At 42.9% G+C, this 19,547-nt stretch overlaps 1 protein-coding gene across 4 annotated transcripts in view; it reads left to right on the top strand.

Annotated features, from left to right (window-relative positions):
* The window catches only part of ppp6r3 (protein phosphatase 6, regulatory subunit 3), a 35,757-nt gene extending 17,086 nt beyond the window's left edge, over positions 1-18,671 (top strand). For 2 of the 4 annotated variants that reach the window (XM_083764163.1, XM_083764164.1), the window contains exons 12-25: positions 29-93; positions 308-423; positions 809-894; positions 1,221-1,307; positions 2,117-2,214; positions 4,328-4,382; positions 4,976-5,106; positions 5,652-5,767; positions 6,743-6,950; positions 8,148-8,245; positions 8,419-8,593; positions 13,074-13,181; positions 13,383-13,460; positions 16,505-18,671. In XM_083764163.1, the coding sequence (XP_083620289.1) occupies positions 29-93; positions 308-423; positions 809-894; positions 1,221-1,307; positions 2,117-2,214; positions 4,328-4,382; positions 4,976-5,106; positions 5,652-5,767; positions 6,743-6,950; positions 8,148-8,245; positions 8,419-8,593; positions 13,074-13,181; positions 13,383-13,460; positions 16,505-16,556 (1,473 nt within the window). In that variant the 3' untranslated portion in view covers positions 16,557-18,671. The remainder of the gene's footprint in view (positions 1-28; positions 94-307; positions 424-808; positions 895-1,220; positions 1,308-2,116; positions 2,215-4,327; positions 4,383-4,975; positions 5,107-5,651; positions 5,768-6,742; positions 6,951-8,147; positions 8,246-8,418; positions 8,594-13,073; positions 13,182-13,382; positions 13,461-16,504) is intronic. The other 2 variants (XM_083764166.1, XM_083764165.1) reach the window with 2 other exon arrangements.
* Positions 18,672-19,547: the final 876 nt, after the last annotated feature.

Raw genomic sequence — 19,547 nt, 5'->3', positions numbered from 1 at the left:
CAACAGTGTTCACTTCTCTCTATCGCAGCTGTTTCAAAAGTGCCAGTTTATACAGAGAATTGTGGAGGCCTGGAGTTCCAATGAGAAAGAGCAGTGAGTATTCTTTTATTTAATAGAGTATACGATGTCCATTCAGTTGGTGTAGCAGTGTGTGTTCCTCAGTTATTATACTGTGTTCAAATGTTGTTTCAAGCATGTAATGGTGAAGGCATTAAGTTTGAGCTTTAAGGTTTTTTTGATAATAATTACAAGTCTGGGTAATTCCCTCAAACATTAACAACGGTTTGTTTGTGTTTGTTTGTTTCAGGGCGGAGGGTGGTCGCCGGCGAGGATACATGGGTCACCTGACTAGAATAGCTAACTCTATAGTTCATAACTGTGACAAAGGGCCTAATGGACCACAAATACAGCAACTCATCTCTGGTATGGACACAGTCGCTTAGCAGCTTTTCCCACTAATTGTGGGAAAAGCTACTGACATTTGTTAGGCAGAGTTGTAAGAAATTAATTAATTGCAAACCGAAAGAGCGCGGTGCATAAGGGCGTATTGAACCGTGTATGCCGTACCGTACGGTTCGGTTTTATACCATAAACCGTGGCACCCTTAGCAGTAGGCCTGGTTTCTATTTTTTTTAGAGTAAACCTGTGTGCTTCTATGGTGGCATTGTGGTGTTGCGACAGAAAAGCGGCAAGAGATTTCTTTTTCTTTTTGGTAAGATGTTTTTAAATGCCAACTTGTTTGCTTCCGTCATCTGAGGATTTAATGGTAATAATCTCTGCCCTCTCATGGCGTGTGTTTCTGTTACAGAGCTCCCAGACGAGGACAAAGACAGATGGGAGGCCTTTATTTCCGGCCAACTGTCTGACACAAACAAGAGAAACACTGTCGACCTTGTGAGTCTCATTCCAGTTTATAAAGAAAGTGGACCCATGTAGGGAAGTTAACTTGCTAACCCAGCCCAATTCCTGAGAGCTTGCTATGAGAAATTTAGTCTGGACAACCTCTTTCATCAGCTGAATTCTAGACCACCTCCTTTCTCCTCTGCGGAGGAGGAAAGGAAGCATAACCCATGCCCGGTGTGGGCCCTGAGGTTTTACACAAACGGAATGCCCGCTCTCCCATAGCATAGTGAGCTGTCTTGCTCGTTTTGTTATAAAACAGGGGTTACCTAGGTAACCTAAGGTTTCTGACTGCATACCTCTTGTCTCTTAACTTCCAGGTGAACACACACCACATTCATTCTTCTAGTGATGACGAGGTGGACTTCAAAGACAGCGGCTTCCACCAGGACTCCTCTTTACAACAAGTAAGACCTATATATATTTATATACACACACACACACAGATTGGGCCCATAGCCAAATGGATGTTCAAGCAGTACATATCAGGAGACACGCGAGTGTCTGTGATGAGATTAATGCCTGATTTACTTAGTTGTATGTCGCACCAATGAAATTAATACTGAATGAATACAACTCGTTAGTGTTCGACTCGACACCTGGGTCTAAATGTCTATGGAAGAGTATGGAGATCACGTCCAGCAAAGTCACATGTGTTGGCTATATTGTATTATTCTACTTATACACATTGGTTAAAATAACATTTTATTCGTTGAAATAAATTCCGGAATTCCGCTTTAATTCTGAAGGAACAAGGAAGTAGTCGCATTCTCAAAGCAAATGTTGAGCACTTCTCATACGTTTAGTAGAGCAGTTCTCATGGAACATATCATTCTCTCTCCTTTCTCCAGATAATTTTCATTTAATGAGTCAAAATGGATCATAGATTACCATTGTAAATGTACTGAGGGCTATGGGCCCTTCTCTGATACATTATATACTGTAGTATCCAGTTCTAGATCTAAAACAACATTTTATTAAATTAAACTAATATCTCAAAGCATTTTGTGACGTCTTCATGCATGCGTTTGTTTTAACTATAACACAAAGTAATGCTCACAATTATTATAGAATGTTTTACACACACACACACACACACACACACACACACACACACACACACACACACACTTTCTCTTTGCTGTATTGTAAATAAGTGCCAGCTTTTTTGTAGAGCCAAGACTATATCATTATCGTTGGTCCTGGGCTTTGCCAGGCCTTTTCTGATTATCAGATGCAACAAATGACGTCCAATTTTATTGAGCAGTTCGGCTTCAATGATGAAGAGTTTGCTGATCAGGACGATGTTGTGGAGTGAGTACTCATCCTGCATGACTGAGCTTAGTGTGTAAATGTGTAACTCTAAAGGGACAGGACACTAAAAACACTAAAAGCTGCTGGGATTACTGTCTTTGAAACCACAGGTTTTCTTTAGTATGCAGTCATACGGTATGGTTCAAGTTATTTGTAAGTGCCTTTTTTGGCCCATGAATGATTACAGGTCTTAAAGACCTGGCATATTACTTCCACCTAATACCACAGCCTTATAAAACAATTTCAGCACATCACATGACCTCCCGTGTCCAGCACTTGTGTTTTTGGGGTATTGTTCCTTTAATTTATTACAGAGGGGTAGTGTGTTGGGGATTTTCTCATAGGCTCGGGGTTGTTCAATTTCACTAGTACTCTATCATTGTCATCATTTGTCCCGAATTGTCTGCTTCAATTTAACCAGGACTTACCTTAATCACTTAAACCCTACTTAGTTGACGTCTATGTTCGGTCCTCTCCCTTTTCCCCTCAAGTCAACATCATATGTCATGGCCTAAAATAGCCGGTCTACGAGTTTGCAACACATCACATTGCAAACTCGGAGCTCTGCGCTTTTCTGCAATTTTTTGCCCCATAATAGGGATTGTAGGGTTCATGTGGTTAAGTTGCCTAGAGCAGTGGTTCCTACCTCTGGTTATCGGTTAGTTGTTGCATATTCAAATTAGATGTAATTACATTAACCCTTCAGTAGTATATCCCTTTATTGTATCTACTAATTTGTGCGTTACTTTGTTCATAGCTAGTACATTATGTGTGTTGGATAGTAAGTAGCCTTCTCGCAGCCTGTGGGGCAAAAGTTGGTCTGGTGGTACACATCTGTGCAGTCAAGACAAATGGGTAGTTGACAAGTTCTACACTAGTAATATACTGTACATGATGAGAGGATTCGTCAGTCTCAAATAGTGCATTGGAAATTTGGTTCCATTTGTCTTTAGCTTCTTACGTCACACTGTCTGCCTGATGTGGAAATTTAAGTCTTCTAAATCCTGACAGTTTTCTGAAAAACCTATGTTTCTATATCCGTGGTGCTCAATATTTCATGTCAAGGACCCCAAAACTTTTATGTAATTGGCCGCCAACCCCCATCTGAAAATATGTTGTTCCAGGGACCCCCCCCCCCCCCTCCAGATGGAAAGATTTGAGTTAAAACGTTCGCTCTGAAAGAATATATATTCAAAGATTTGCGCCACATTTTCACGATTTTTCAAAAATCGCAGATCTACAAGCTCGTAGTACGGCACTCAGTGCCACGCTATGAGCTTGTAGATCTGCCATTTTTCAATTGCTAAAGTATATAACATAATGCTTAAAACACCAAAAGGGGTTCCCGTCCTGAATGGGTTATGGTTGTTAACTTCCCAGTTGTCATGTCTGCACTATGGTTTCTGGTTGTGGGTTAGTGTTTGGTGGGGCAAATAAATCCTAGCACAGTATACACATTTTGGTGCGTTTACATACATGCATAACTCTAGTCCCTGGCTTCTAAAAGATGGCAGATCGTTTCCGGGTCATTTTCACCATGGCTTCATTTGATTGGTTCGGCAGGAGATTTGTACAGGAAACTTAAAAGTGGTCATTTGTGTTTCCGATTCAAATCTGCTGCCGAGCCAATCAAACCAAGCCATGGGACAGTCACTGAACCGTTCCAGGAAACGGTTATGAACCTGGCTCTACAGTTATGCACAGAGCCAGTAAAAGTGTAAAATAATTGCCAGTTCAGCCACAAGGAATCGGTCTAATACATTACAACCTTGACCAAGTTTCACGTGGCTTCAACTGTTGGGAGGAATACGGTTTAGTAAGGAGGAAGAATTGAGTGTGGGCTGCTGCGAGATGGGACTAATGGAGGTGGGGTCGGTAGGATTCCGTTTGCATTTCATATGACTTCATCCTAAACGACTTCATGAATTTTACATCATTCACTTTATTTTCTGTCACGAAACATATCGGGCTATTGTATCATTTGAATATGACAGGTGGGGTGTTAAATATAGAGTTGTTAAGGAAACGATCGGTCTACAGTTTGTGTGTTTTCATGTATGTGGATGCCTAACGACCTAACTTAAATTAAACTCTGTTCTCTTTAACATTGCAGTATTCCCTTTGATAGAATATCAGACATCAATTTTTCACTGAATACAAATGACAGTGTAAGTATTTTGATTATTAACCTGATTTTGTTGTGTTAATGAAATAATGGCTGTGTGGGAATTATGGAAAACGATTTATTGTTACTGAAGTTGGGATGCAGATATGTCGTAATGTATGTTCATATAATTGTGGGCCGGCAAGCACGGCAGCATAACATTCCAACAGGGGAAAACGAGACATGTAACCGCATCAAATTGAAATGTGATGCTGCGTATTCTTCTGTATCATGTCACCACCGTAGCGTGGATTATTGAGTAATGGAATTGAACAGCTGCGTCTAGATGTTGACTGTTAATGCTTAATTAATTTGCCATCGTCCCGTGGTCGTGTGGCGCTCCTAGAATAACCGCTCTACAAGTCTACGATGCCATGCATTGTGAGCTACGATGCCATGCATTGTGAGCTACGATGCCATGCATTGTGAGCTTGTAGATCATCTATTTTCGGAGCGCTGCAATGAAGTAGTATTCGGGGTGTAAGCCCCGTTTGAGGTCAAGGTAATATTTTGGATTTGTTCCAAGTATGTATGTCATGTATACGCTTCTAAAAAACTTATCCGTCTATAAGATTATGCTCCATGTGTGTTTCCCAGGCAAACATAGCTCTGTTTGAGGCTCGCTGTAAGGAGAAGATTCAGCAGTTTGAAGATGCTGGGTCTGATGAGGAGGACATTTGGGATGAAAAAGACGTCACCTTCGCACCAGAGACTCCGAGACGTCCAAGGTATAATTCCAGTAAGACGCCGTGAGGGCGAGAAGCGACCTCGCCCTAAACGGCGCCTGGGTGACGGCAGACTGCTGGACGAGCGCTGGTGCTTTGGCATGGGTGGTGGTCAGATCGACCTATGGAATGAATTATGTACTGGCCATATATGGAGCGTGTCTTGAGTGTACAGGGTTTGATGAGGTCAGAAGGACCGACGGCCATATATGGTGGTGTGACGTGGACAGTGGACAGTTTCATAGTAATCTGCGAACTACCGTTGTAACAAAAGAACTCTGGTCAGTTTCAGTTGCCAGCGCAATCAAACACCTTGACTTTAGATTACATTTATTGCTGCCAGAAATGTAATTATAGGTAAAAAGCTGGTATTGTAATATGTAATTATACACCGGATCTAAAGCCTTTCCTTGTAGCTGGCTTGATGTAGTAAAACTACTTCCACACACACTACAATGTCATGAGCGTACACATGTGAAAGAACAGCTCTATCGCACACCGACAGTGGATCTGTAATGATAACCACTGAATGTATGTTGTGTGTTAAGGAGTTCAGGCAGTACAGACAGTGAGGAGAGCACGGACTCTGAGGAAGAGGATGTCAAGAGGGATCCATTTGAGGCCTCCAACCCTAGTGCCGATGATCGAATGGAGGTCGACACAGGTGAGACTTAAAGCTGGCCAAATGGAGACATTCAGGCCTTGCCGGTTAATGGTTTAACTGCTTGTGACGTAACGTTCTGCCAGAAGGAATCCAACCGGCAACTGCTTCTGGCGTAACGTTCACAATGAAAATGTACGCCTACATGCTGATCGGCGAGTTACAGTAGGTAGTAATGATCATCAGCCTGCCTTTCTTATGTCCGTCTGACGTCGTTGTGAACAAGCGCGAGTGGAGGTGAGCTGTCTATATGACTGGCCGACTTTCAAACACGCTGATGCCATTCAGTAGGCTAATGTGGTCTTCTATTTTTAAGTGGTGCAAACCACTTCTACGTCCAGCTTACAATGCCTTGCACGTGTTTGTTTGTGTGTGTGTCTGTCTGTGTGAGCATGGAACGAGAGAAGTATGTGACATGGCTGCCACCTGCTGGACGCACGGGAGTTGCACCACTTGGTTCACACTGGTGTGATTTTTTTTAATATACTGTAGCCGCAGTAACCCTCGATTTTGCTTGCAGGGGGGAGATGGGGGAGAGCCGATCTACAAGCTCACAACGCTTTGCACTGCGAGTAAAAGGCTGCCGAGAGTGAGCAGCGCAATCGCACATGCTAGAAATATCCTAATAAATAAATAAAAAGGTGTCGGGCTTGCGGGGGCAGTTTCTGTATAGGATCATAGGTTAACTTGACCAATATATGCCTCTAGAATGCATGCAAATAGGCATACTACAAGTGATACTCTACTTTTATATAGGCTATCATTTGTGCTGACCAATGTTGGGGACACAAACACATGCCTAGATATTTTATCTGAGGTTTGGGAACTATTTATTGACTCAGCATGAAGACCAAAGCCTTGTAAATAAATATGCCCTATACACCGTCCATAGTGTAACGAAATACTGTGTCCTTCACTTCCCTAGACCTAACATTATCGGCAGGGAGAAACTTGCTCATTCCGTCGTGTCTTGTTTAGGACCAGTGTGGACGGCCAACTTTGACGACGTGCCCATGGACACGGGGAGCTCTACAGCTCCAGCCTCCAGCCCCAGCCCCAGCAACCCTCCTCCCTCCACAGCGCCACCACCCCCCGGCCCCGCCGACCCCTCCTGGAGTGCCTCTCCCACCACCACCCCCAGCTCTGAGACGGGCTGGGCCGACTTTTCTAGTTTCTCCCCAGTCAGGTAGGAGGACTCCTGTGTGTGTCTGTTTATCCCATTCTGACCCGAGATCAGATTCTAAAAATGTCTTCTACATCCTGACGGTTTTCTGAAAAAGCTATGTTTCTATGTCAGTGGTTCTTCGATTTTTCAAAAATGGCAGACCTACAAGCTCGTAGCGCGCCACTCGGTGGCGCGCTATGAGCTTGTAGATCTGCTATTTTTCAATAGCTAAAGCATAACCTAATGCTAACACCAAAATGGGTTATGCCAGACTATCACAAGAGATGATTGTACCTGTTATTATCACATGATAATTCACGTTCATACATGAGCCGATATGACACTGGGCATTATGAGCTCTGCTTAAGTCTTGAAATTGCTTCGGTTTGAGCTTGGCCCAAAAGTATTTGGTCAAAAGGTCAGTCAATTAAAAATGTAACTACGCAGCTAGTGTAAGTTACTTAACTGTCACTCAAGCTTTTCAGACTTTGTGTGTGTGTGTGGGATTAGAGTTCTGAGCGCAATGCGAACGCTACTATATCAAGGAGTTATGCTGTGCATATCCAGTAGTCGATGGTGCAAGACAAAATAAATGACAGAATGGAGAAAATATGTTACTTTAGTCGGCATGAGCCAGATGAAATTAACCACTCGCCTGATGCTGCAGAGGTTAAAATAGTTTGTCTACAATGTTTAACAGGAGCATGGTTTTCATGTGACCGACCAGCAAGCATCACGAAACCTTTAGGCATTTAGCAGACGCTCTTAATCCAGAGCAATTTACAGTAAGCAAGAACACATGGTAATGCATAAAGAATAGTCATCAAGAATCCTACGAAAGCTAAGTGCTTAATATCCGTCTAACAGTGGAACAGTATAATGCAACTATGCGTATACGCTATAGAGTGCTATGTCTACATAAAGTCCTATCTAAATTACGCCTTTGCATACGCCTGTACGGTCATTGACGCTAGGGCAAGTGCTACGGCATGTACTGTACGTGACACCAGAGCTAGTAACTTTAAATTTGTTATTGGAATTGGTGAATTGGGTGTACAAGAAAAGTTACTATTTTTGGACTTGGATTGACAAAGCGTTGGGGAGGATATGCAGAATAACGTGTACACATCTGAATCGACTATAATGGTACAATAGGGCGTGCCTGTACATTTTCTAGCTATGCCTTCCAGTTGACATACTGTGTTTTGTCTCTTTCAGTCCCAAAGACCCACTGAGGTGCAACTCCCCAGTAGCCATGGAAACCAGCGTAGAGACCATGGACCCCCTAGGGGTCAATGCACCAATGCAGCCTGATGGTAAGATGTGGGCACACACACACACACACACACCCATACATGATGAAGCATACACTTGAGTCCACAACTGAAATGCTTTTGATAGTCTCAATTCCTTTTCACACTATCAACATCTACTGTTCAAGAACTAATTCAGATTTGTGTTATCATTCAACCAAACCTTCCCACTCCAGACTGTGACGGCTGGCCCAGCGACGTCACCCCTCCCCCCTCTTCCTCCAAAGCATCGGTTGGCTCTGGCGTGGACGAGGAGCAGCGCAGCATCACAGAGACGGTCATCAACGGCTCCATGAAAGAAACGGTCAGCCTCACTGTCGACGCCAAGACCGAGACTGCCGTCTTCAAGAGGTTAGACACTTAACTGACACACCACAGACACAAGTGTTTGTATGAGCACCAGAAACCACAGACACGAGTGTGTCTCCGTTCCTCCTACATCAACTCTTGAGTGCCACAACCTCTACTGGGTTTTGATTTAAAAATGTAATTATATTTTATGGCGTGGGTGGGGTGAGTATTGGTATGTTGTCTGAGACTGCTTTAAATCAGTGTCATACAGAAACAGAACCCACTATGCATCTTTTGGGCTATTGGACGTCTAAAATGCGTCTAAATGGCCCTCTGAAACGGTGTTATAACTGGTCTAAATGTTTTTCAGCGCTCTAGTCTTAGCTATATTAGACAGTCTATGTATAGACAAGACACTTAAAAAACAGCTAAATATTGACGGTCTATATATAGACGCTTAAAAGACAGCTAATCCTAGACCTAAAAAAAAACTTCATTTCTGACCAGTTATAACCCGGTTTTAGACGGACGTCTAATGGCCGACTATTGCTCAGTGGGAAGGTTTGACAGCTCATCGTGGTAAAGATTTGAACTGGACCTGCAGAGAATATTCACCACACGCCTCCTGTCTCCTCTCCTTGTCCTCTCTCCTCTTGTCTTCAAGTATCTGTTCTTTTCCAAAATATGTGCAGAACCTTTGCATATTAACCCATTTTGACCTGAGATCAGATTCTAAAAATGTCTTCTACATCCTGACAGTTTTCTGAAAAAGCTATGTTTCTATGTCAGTCGTTTGATTATTCAAAAATAGCAGACCTACAAGCTCGTAGCGCGCGATATGAGCTTGTAGATCTGCTCTTTTTCAATAGCTAAAGCATAACATAATGCTAACACCAAATGGGGTTCCCGCCCCAAAATGGGTTAACTAAGAAACATAAAGTGCTTTAATCCAAACCTGCCAAAAAAGAAGGAAACCCTAAAGTATGCCATTACAATAGTACTATTGTTAAAGTATACTGACTCCCAGTGGCTGACACAGAAAATATATCTGGCTGTCAAACTGGTTTTCAGAAGTGTAGAGTGACTACACAGAATTGGCTTTGACTTTGATTGTACTCAACTAGAATTCGCTTGACTATGGGTGTCTACAAGCCCTGAACATCAGTGTGAATTACGTCAAAGAGCGCTGTACATACATGGAGCAGTTCTCAAAGCGACACCAATTATTAGTTTTCCACTAAATCTATCACTTATAGGCAATTTTTCTGCTGTGCGGCAGTTATTTGCGCCACTGTATTTCATCCTGAGTAATGTGAAGCTACATCTGAGAGGGTCAGACCACTATAACGCCCTCCCCCCGCCCCCCCCCCCCCCCCCCCCCCCCCTGTCTCCTCTGTCTCCCTGAGTCTGCTGATGCTGCATAGTACCGCCTGTCTGTCTCAGTAAATAACTGCTGTCCTTTTTGACATGACCGATCGATTGTTTGACTGACACTTACAACCTGAGCTTCCCCTCCTCTTTCTCTTGCTGTGCGTTGTGGGTGTGGTCTTCTTCAGGGTGTTGAAATCTTATCGGTATGTACAGCTAATCACGAGATCAGCCTGCAGCCGTGATGTATAGTCTTGTTGTCACGTCAACCACCAACTTTTTTTCTTCCCCCCCCTAGTTTTGGTCTTCTTTGATCTCAGCTCTGTTTGTTTGTTTGTTTTTTTTTTATTCCATTTTCCATTCTGCATGTCTTTTTCTACCAAAGGTCGTCAACGTACAGGTTCTAATTTATGTACTTTTATAAACTGGTCTATATATATATATATATAGATTATTATTTATTTATGTTTCTTGTTTGTGACTACCTCTTAAAACTGCTACATAGCAAATGCGGTTGAGGTCTACGAGTCAAAGGGCCCTTGATGCCTTTGATGACCTTATTTTCCTGACTGATACTAGACTTTTGGGGCCGACATTTGTATTGTAGAGTACAGAATTCAGAGACAAATATATTATTAATATATATTCAGATTATCAAATATATTAAGGCACAAACTATCCATATTTCACGTTTTGTTTTTGTAAATGAATTGAATACCCTACTCTGTCTACAGTGTCGTATCTGTGTCGTTGGCTACAAGCTCACGACGCAGATACATCTGGTCAATACTGGTGGATTAAAATTGATCAACATTCATGATGTTAATAGTAATACATTACCTGATGTAATGGTCACTTGGGCAAACATCTGTAAACTGTTATGGAATCGTGTCTTTAAACACAAAACGATTGTTCTTGATGAACATCACATTATATAGACTTGATTTGGAGTCATTCATCCCGCAGTAGTGACTGCCTCTTTGTTTACCATTTAGCCCCACTAGCTACTGACGGGGCTGTTGAGATGGCAAGGTTGTTGGTTTCTTTACCACGATGAGCACTGCAATGGAATTTGCAGTGCGAGTTGTCGGGAGGATGAACGCTAATGGCCTTTTGCCAAAAGGTGCATAATTTCTAAATGGATTCACGTAAGAGGAAATGTTTGTCATAGAGCAAGGAAGAACTGGTTAACTTATCACACTAATGGGGCACGGTGGCACAGGTCCTGGGTTCCATTCCCGCTGGGGACGCTGTGGGCGTGTTCTCTCCTCTCATCAGTGCCCATACGCGAGGCGGGATTGGCGAAAGGGCCTGTTTGTGTGGAGTTTGCATGTTCTCCTCGTGTCCCCTATAGGGTAGGTACCCTCACAAAAAACATGCAGTAATCCTGGTCTCTAAACTACTAGCCAGCTGGGTGCCTGATGATGGGAGGGGAAAGGAACTGGTTGGGATAACGTGTTCCTTCCACGCGCTACGTCCAGCTGGGGTAACTCCCCCCTGTCAGGTGAAAAGAAGCAGCTTGGACTCCTCACGCATAGAAGGAAGCATGAGGTCAGTCCACTGCCCCCCCCCCCAGGTTGTCAGGGGAAGTGTAGCGCCCAGGATTACATTAGATAATTGACACTGGGTGAAAAAATGGGTTGCAAAATCGTGGGATAAAAATGTATAAGAACTTGTCACACTAATTGGTGTGTGCTTTCTAGTAGCGAGCAACTCGAAAGCCTACCGAGGCTACTGAGTGTGTGTGTGTGAAGTCTGTGTTTACGCCGGCAAAGAAGCTCATTTATTCTTTGTTGTATGACATGTGCTGTGGCAAACACAGCTAATCTACAAGCCCACTAGGCGGTACACCAGCAATGCATTGTGGACTTGCATGACACCGTTGCACGATGAAGTTGAGCCTTGAGTGCAGACTTCTCACTTCTGCCTCTCACGAGACCAGCTGCCGTTTAAAGGAGAATTCCATGCTAGAATGCTTTCTTATCTTTCTTACCTTTCTTTGTATTTGTACTTGTTACGTCCCCACCAAAGAGGTCCAGGTGTTTTTTTGTGCAAAAACTCCTTATTGGCTATTTTCCCTACCATAAGCCCTCAATGAATTGCATTGCATTGAATGGGGCTATGGGGTGTTATGCTAATTCGCTTATTTCCATCGAAAGAAGTAGTAAAGTGTGCCGCTTGGGATATTATTTACATTGTGAAGAGAGGATATATACAAAGAAATTATAATTTTGAGCGATGGAAATAAGCGAATTAGCACAACACCCCATAGCCCCATTCAATTCCCATTCAATGCAATTCATGTAGGGCTCATGGTAGGGGAAATAGCCAATAAGGAGCTTTTGCACAAAATAACACCTGGACCTCTTTGGTGGGGATGTAACAACTACAAAGAAAGGTAAGAAAGCCTTTTAGTATGGATTTCTCCTTTTAAGGTTACGTGCACCTAGAGTGGCAGTCTCACGATAGTTTTTATTTGAATTCCAACCGTAATTCTTTATAGTTGAAAGGTTGTTTTTATTAATATTCACAGGTATATTCACATATGGGATATTCGTTGACAGCCTTAGTTGGTAGCCCCCCAGGAGGCTACTCTGCTGGATTTGAAGACCAGGAAGTGATTTCTTAAGCCTGCAGTTCCTATTAATGGCCCAGCAGATGGCGCTATTTCCCCTCCTGCTGGCTGTTGTAACTGTCGAAAGCCAAAATATTGAATATACTGAAAGAGCTTCTTGGTGGTTCTGACACAAAGCAAGACTGACGGCTGGCAACCAAGACCGTTTTGGAAAATGATTGGACCAAAGTCCAATACAAGTGTGTAGAACCTGCCTACCACTTTGAACAGCAGTACTGTAGCTGTACAGTAGCGGGACAATACAGCTAATCAAAAAGAAGAGAAGAAAGAATTACAACTTTCTCCATTTGCTGTACATTTTGATGCTTTGCCTGCATATTGTGTATTTGGCACCCCTCCCTCCCCATTTCAACACAACTCCTGCCTATGTTTTCCTCTTGTGTTACTTTGATGTGATCCGTTACCCCATCAAGCATGCTTCTATGTTTCATCTGTGTGTTTGTGTGTGCGCGTGGGTGTTATTGGGGAGGGGGATAATTGAAGCGGCATCAGAAAAGCATTGAGTTGTACGTTGTGCCATGTGTGTGTATGTTGCAGTGACGATGAATCGCCCTGCTCGTCGGAGGTCGTAGGGGAGTGTGGGGAGCAGCAGAGAACGGGCCCGTCCGCCAGCAGCCCAGCCTCGGCCTGCTGCCCTAAAACCAGGTCAGTCGTCGCCAGAGCCTTGGATATAGACAGAGTTACGCAAACTGTGTTCACTTCATGGGGCCAGCCCAATGGCTACTGTGTGTGTGTGTGTGTGTGTGTGTGAAGTCTGTGTGTTTACGCCGGCGAGTCCAATTACATTATGGTGACATAAAAAAGCATGATGGTTATTTATTTATCTCATCTTTTACTTTGTACAAGCGGTGAGAAGTGTCGGTCCCCAGCTACAGAAGTTCCCAACGGCCCTCTTGAGGACCAGTCTGCTATGGAGGAGGCCAAGTAGGTTATGTTTTATGCACACATGTTTAGTGACCAGGCTGTCTAATAATGCATGTCAATAATAATTGTCCCTGCAATGCAAATAATCAATTGTATCAAGAAAAAAAACAATAGGAGGGGTTTAATTACTTTTCCATCGCTACACTTGGTCTATTAAGTGTGTGTATTCTGTGTTCGTGTCAAGGTGTCCATATGTGTTCAAAAAAATGCAATGGCAGAGAATCACTGTTTACTTATTTATAGCCATAACGTTACCCTTAAAATAACCTGCACTATCCACACGTTTAACTCAATTTTAATTTAGTTGCTAAATAGTTACTGTATTGTAATTTTAAATCATTGAATCATTTTGCTATGAATTAACCAATATCCATTTATTGTATTGTCAACCATGTATCGTGATGCGTATCATGTCGCTTATGTATCATTCACCCCAACACTGGAGTTGGGTCAGAAGGGTCTGCCTGGCTATGTGCATTTGCTCTCTGTCTCACTAGATGTCAAACACTATGGACGGTGCATTTATATAGCGCCTTTATCCAAGGCGCTTTACATAGATTGTGCATTACATTCACACACATTCATATACCGCTTGCGGCGGAAGCCATGCAAGGTACCAACCAGCACATCGGGAGCAAAACAGTACAGTACAGTAGAGGGACCCCCTGGGGGACCCCCACACGGTAACTGTCATTTCTCAACTGTTTCAGAGCTTGCCGATTGTTGTAATTCAAAGTGGTCTATCATTGGGTGTATAAATCATGTTTTCTTTTAATATGCCTTTATCGAACGATACGGAGAGAGCGCAGACGTCGTGTAATGTCAACGCTCTTGAATTAAGAGATTGCGCTTGTCACATTTTCTACTGACACCTATAGCCTACCAATTATGGTTTATTCAAATGCAACCAAAGGCTACAATTTATAATGAAAGCATTTGGATTTGCGGTGCCGTGATGTAAAGTAAGTTAAGTAAGTAATGTTCGCAGTGGACTGTAACATTGCGTGGTCATCATACACTACAGAATTATATCATTTATATGGATCGGTTGGTGACTATATGACGTTGATTAGGCCTAATTATTAGGTTATTCATCGCAGCCAGCTGGGTTTAACGAGATAGCTCAGTACTGCAACATGACAACCTGACTCGAGTCTTCACTTCAGCTATCGTGTGATGATCCGATTGATTTATAAAACATTTAGCATATGAACTGAAGCTCAGTTGGTGCGCCACAAACCAGAGGCCAGCCAGCGGTATAAACGGCCACCCCACCGTTCACTTCTCTCTCTGCTCATGCCTACGCGCAGTCGGTAATCCAAGCCCCCCGCCTCCACTCTTCTGTCTTCCTCCTGTCACAATTAAGTGAATCGCCGATAGCGCAGCCCTCTTCATAATAAATACATACTTGTAGGCTATAGCCTACACATTACACAAATAACAGAATTGCTATTTTTATTATAATCTTAGAAAAAAGGGAAAGAAAAAAGAAAATCACGGAAAATCACTGAGCCCGAGGCTCGGCCCGACTAATTAGCACAATTTCAAAGGTTGGGTTCGTGCAGAGTTTGAGAACTTTAAGAGACAGTAGGGAAAGAAGGCCATTTTTATTTTGTGGGTTCGTTGATCTCCCTCGGCCACCCTGCGATATTGCATCGGAATCTATAACTGATTTGCGGTGCTGTGATGCACCACGTGCAATCATCATTGCTATCCAGAAAGGGCACGTGAGAGAGGATTTTAGGAAACTGAACGACTCAACAGATATGTTCAGCTCCAGGTAATTGTGCACACTACATACAAGTTTGCTTTCGCTCGGAAGCAATGATTTATACAATTTATCTTTGTAATTGTATATTGAGAGAACATTAAACGATAGATGTATAGCCTACACCGTCCTACTGAGATGGGAGAGCAGGAGAAAGGGAGCGACAGAATAGGAGAGAGAAGGGAACGAGAAGGCAATTTTCTTTTTGTGGGTTTGTTGATCTGCCTCGGCCACCCGCGATATTGTGTCGGAATCTATTACGCGTCCGCCCGCCCCTCGGTTCAACCCACGGGAGGTGCGCACTACGGGTCGGCCTGCGCATCATAGTGGCTGCACCTGGTTTGTTGTTTAGTCCTCATAAAAGTGGTCCAGTTATTTTGTGCAAAGACGCATTATTGGCTGTTTCCCCTACCCGACCATAAGCCCTCAATGGGGTGTTGGGTTTTAGTGCTAATTCGCTCATTTCCAATTTTTTGTATATATCCTCTCTTCATAATTTAAATAGTAACCCAAGCGGCACACTTTACTCCATAGTAACGCCATAGAGCACCGAAGTCCTGACGTAACTCGCTCATCCCTTCGATTCCCCTGGTTCGCGGAAGTGATTTCTCTATGGAGAATAACATGGGGTGATCTTAATATCGTCTACTATAAGTGTTGTGGTCCAAAAATAAACAAGCTGTCTCGGCGTTATTGTCAGGGAGGTGTCTCTGTATCGTTTGCAACAGTCAGTCACTCATATATGATACAGTCTGCTTCTAGCGAAAATCTAACTAATTCAGTAGCAGTAACATTAGCGTTTTCTCTCATTCAGTTGATTCTTCATATCCATATGAGTGAAGCGGCCGGGGTGACATGTTTATTTTTCAAACACAGTTCTTATATGAAGCGATCTAAAAATCCTCCTATGGCGATTTCAATGCAACTAAAAAAAATACATGAACCTGGGGACTGACGCCCTCTACTGAAAGTGTCGTCAGACTTCGGTGCTCTATTGCTGTGTTCCAACTTCCAGCCGAAAAACGTGAACTCTTGTCTATCCCGAGACTTCGCGAGCTCCATGCTGGTTCTCATATCGTATACTCACGTAGGCTCTTGTGATCTGTTGTGACACCTTTTGTGAAACTGAATTATTTTGACGACCATAACCTGGCTGATATAACGAAAGAATTGTCTAACAATATATTTGTTGTCATCTTGATCTTTCTTTTTTAAACCAATGTCCTTTCCACCTTTGTCCCCCCCCCCCCCCCTCCCCATTATCTTTCTGTTTAAGATTGGAGCAGAATGTGTTGCCCTCAGAGCCAGCTGTCAACGGCCCAGTGTGAGACTAGCCGTGAGCAAACCAACAGCCAGTTTGTTCCTGCCTAGCAGGGCTCTCTCCCTCTGGCCAATCAGCTGAGGCCACTGCTCAGAGCATCACCAATCACACACCACCACCAGGACCAGCAATACTCCCATAGGCTCATCACAGACAGGTGTACAGATGCAGAACGAACTGAAAAGAATAAAGCGAAATCAGAGGCATACTCTAATGGATACAGATTTTTTTTTTTTTTTGCATTTGTTTCTATACTATTATGAGGTGATGATCTGTTCGACTGATATCTTGCCACTCAAAGTTAAATAGTAATGTTGCTATAGTTAAAGAAATGATTGTATGAATAAAATATTTTATAAAAAAAACTAAATGTATACAGAAATGGGAAGATGAATAACGGAAGGATAAGAAATGGAATTTAGAAGATTGGGGAATGCTCTCTTTGAGCGTTACCCAACTGACCAATATGCTGTTGTTGGATTTATCCTGTGCAACAGTCTGAGATTTAATTGGAGTAAAGGCAACCACCTACCAAGATGTATAAAATCTTCACCCAGCACTCGTCTGTATCTGAGCAAATGGCTTCTCCTACGAATGGAAACATTTTTAAAAACTACAAAAGGTTTATTTTGCCACAGGTATTATTTGTAAATGTTTTTTTGTTTTTTTTTCTCTCTTGTATTCTTCTGCATTGAGCAAGATTTGACAAGCCTTTTTGGTATAGTTTTTAACTTAATTTATTATCAAGGTTAAATGATGGTAATGTTTTGTTACTAAAGAGCCATACCCATGTTTTCTCTCCCCTTCTGGCATGGTTCAAGAAAATTGAGATTTCTTTCCCCATCTCCCTGCTAGAAGAGGTCAGGAATGTGTGCCGGTCACCGGAGCCTGAACTAGGGAAATGGAAATGTGCACAGTACATGCGTTTTACCACAATGTTCGGCCTCTTGACAACAGTGACCTCTCCTTAAGTCGGAAATCCTCATTTCCATTTTGTCTCGACTGCTTCTTTTGACCACATTTGCGCTTTTTATTATATACTTTTTGACATTGAAATGTTAATGCAGTCTGAAGATGCACTAGGATTTTCTCCAGACACTAAGTTTAAATACACCAACGAAGGAAAATAGACTGTATTCTCTACAATCACCTGTGTAAGTGAATCACAATGCCTGTTGAATCATATTCTTTGTGGATTTGACTTTGATTCATACCTAAAAAGCTTCGTAATACATAGTTCTGCATTGTGATTTTAATGTCTGGTGGAAATGGGTCGTTAATCTCAAGTGTCTTTGAGAAAACCTGTTGCAAATCCCAGGCTCCCGTATCTTTGAGCTGCCAGCTAGCATGACTTAACAGTCACTAGGCTGGTTCCAGCACAGGACCAAACAAGGAAAAGACTAGGCTTACATTTCATTGCTTTGTTTCTACCAAAGGGCCAAATGGGGGTGGACTAGTTTATTTAGTAGCCTGGTTGCCTCTACAGGTCCAAGCCTGGCTAACCAGGGGTTATTCGTCATAGTTTCCATGGTATGGCCAAATGGGGCTAACAAACGCTTACTTGTCATATTGTACCCCTAGCCCCTACCTTCTGCTTTTGTTGGAGAACTGGTAGGACTTACCCACAACAGGGCTACAGTTACAAATGAACAATTTAACAGTTGGCCCTGGCTAGCTGTTCTAAGCTCTGTGTTTCAAACATGGCTATACCTTGCTTTCACTTGCTGTCATGGTTCTGATTTTTGTTTTGTAGCAGTGGTTATGGTTCCCTTCTAGCAAACATTCTGCCAAATGCAAGTAGGTTGCAAAGTGGCAGTGGAGTGAACAAAACCTGAGTTGATTCATTTAATCAGTGCTTTCTCTCGAGGCTTGTAAGGGTCTACTCTGTACTGCTCTGCTGTTCCTGTGCCACTCAACCCGAACCTCTGGGCCTACCATGAGAGCGTTAGAAGGGATGATGGATATGATTGGCATTGTTTTGAACATGCATCAGCCATTGATTCATTCTTTTTTTGTAATAAAAAGATTATCTGTACCACCAGCATTGGAAAGGGGATAAACTATTTATATTGGTACTACCACATCTTTATTTCCCCTCAGATTAATTAAATTTCACCTTGTGTTTATCGATTTCTGAAGCCAAGTCTTTGCCGGTGCCTGAAGGACCTTGTCTGATGGGCATGGATGTGATGATTTATTTTCCACAAGACGTGCACAGATTTCCTCTGACACAACACTCAAACAAAATCACACCCGTGTGAATTGAGTGGTGCAACTCTCCTCTCTCTCATATTAGCAGGCAACAGTGCAGCACTATCTCTGTTTCTGGCACAACAGCACCCCTACTGATACTCAGTCATACTGGTGCTCATAGGTAGGTTAATGTCATATAGGTGAACACTGACATTGGTAAATGGTGCATTTATATAGCGCCTTTATCCAAGGCGCTTTACATTCACCCATTCACACACATTCATACACCGATGGCAGCGGAAACCATGCAAGGCACCAACTAGCACATCGGGAGCAATTAGGGGTTCAGTGTCTTGCTCAAGGACACTTCGACAGTAACTCTGGGGGAGCCCGGGTTCGAACTGGCAACCTTACGGTTACCATCCAGGCACTCTACCCCTGACCCACCGTCGCCCCTGTTGCTGTTCCTTGGAGTGGTTGCACCACTCAAAAAAACTGATTGAACCTGGCATGCCTGCGAGTAAAGTTGAATGTCCCTTGAATTTATCAAGGCAAAAAGTAAGTTAATACATGGAATGTCTTCCTGATAGGAATTCTTGTATATTGTCCTGGAATTATTGATTCTGCATCCTGAGGTTTTCCTGGGCTGCAAACCAACATGCTTAAGTTAAAGTATGGCCTCCGTGCCCTGTCATACAAGTCAGTTGGTTGAATAGGGACTTTGAACTGTTCCCTAAGACCAACAACATGGAAGTAACATTTCAAAAGTGACACTCCTCAGTCCTCACTAAAAGCAACAACAGGT

The sequence above is a fragment of the Protomyctophum parallelum genome, assembly GCF_964188405.1.
Source record: "Protomyctophum parallelum genome assembly, chromosome: 4".
NCBI classification, from domain to species: Eukaryota; Metazoa; Chordata; class Actinopteri; order Myctophiformes; family Myctophidae; genus Protomyctophum; species Protomyctophum parallelum.
This window is presented reverse-complemented; position numbering and strand designations above follow the sequence as displayed.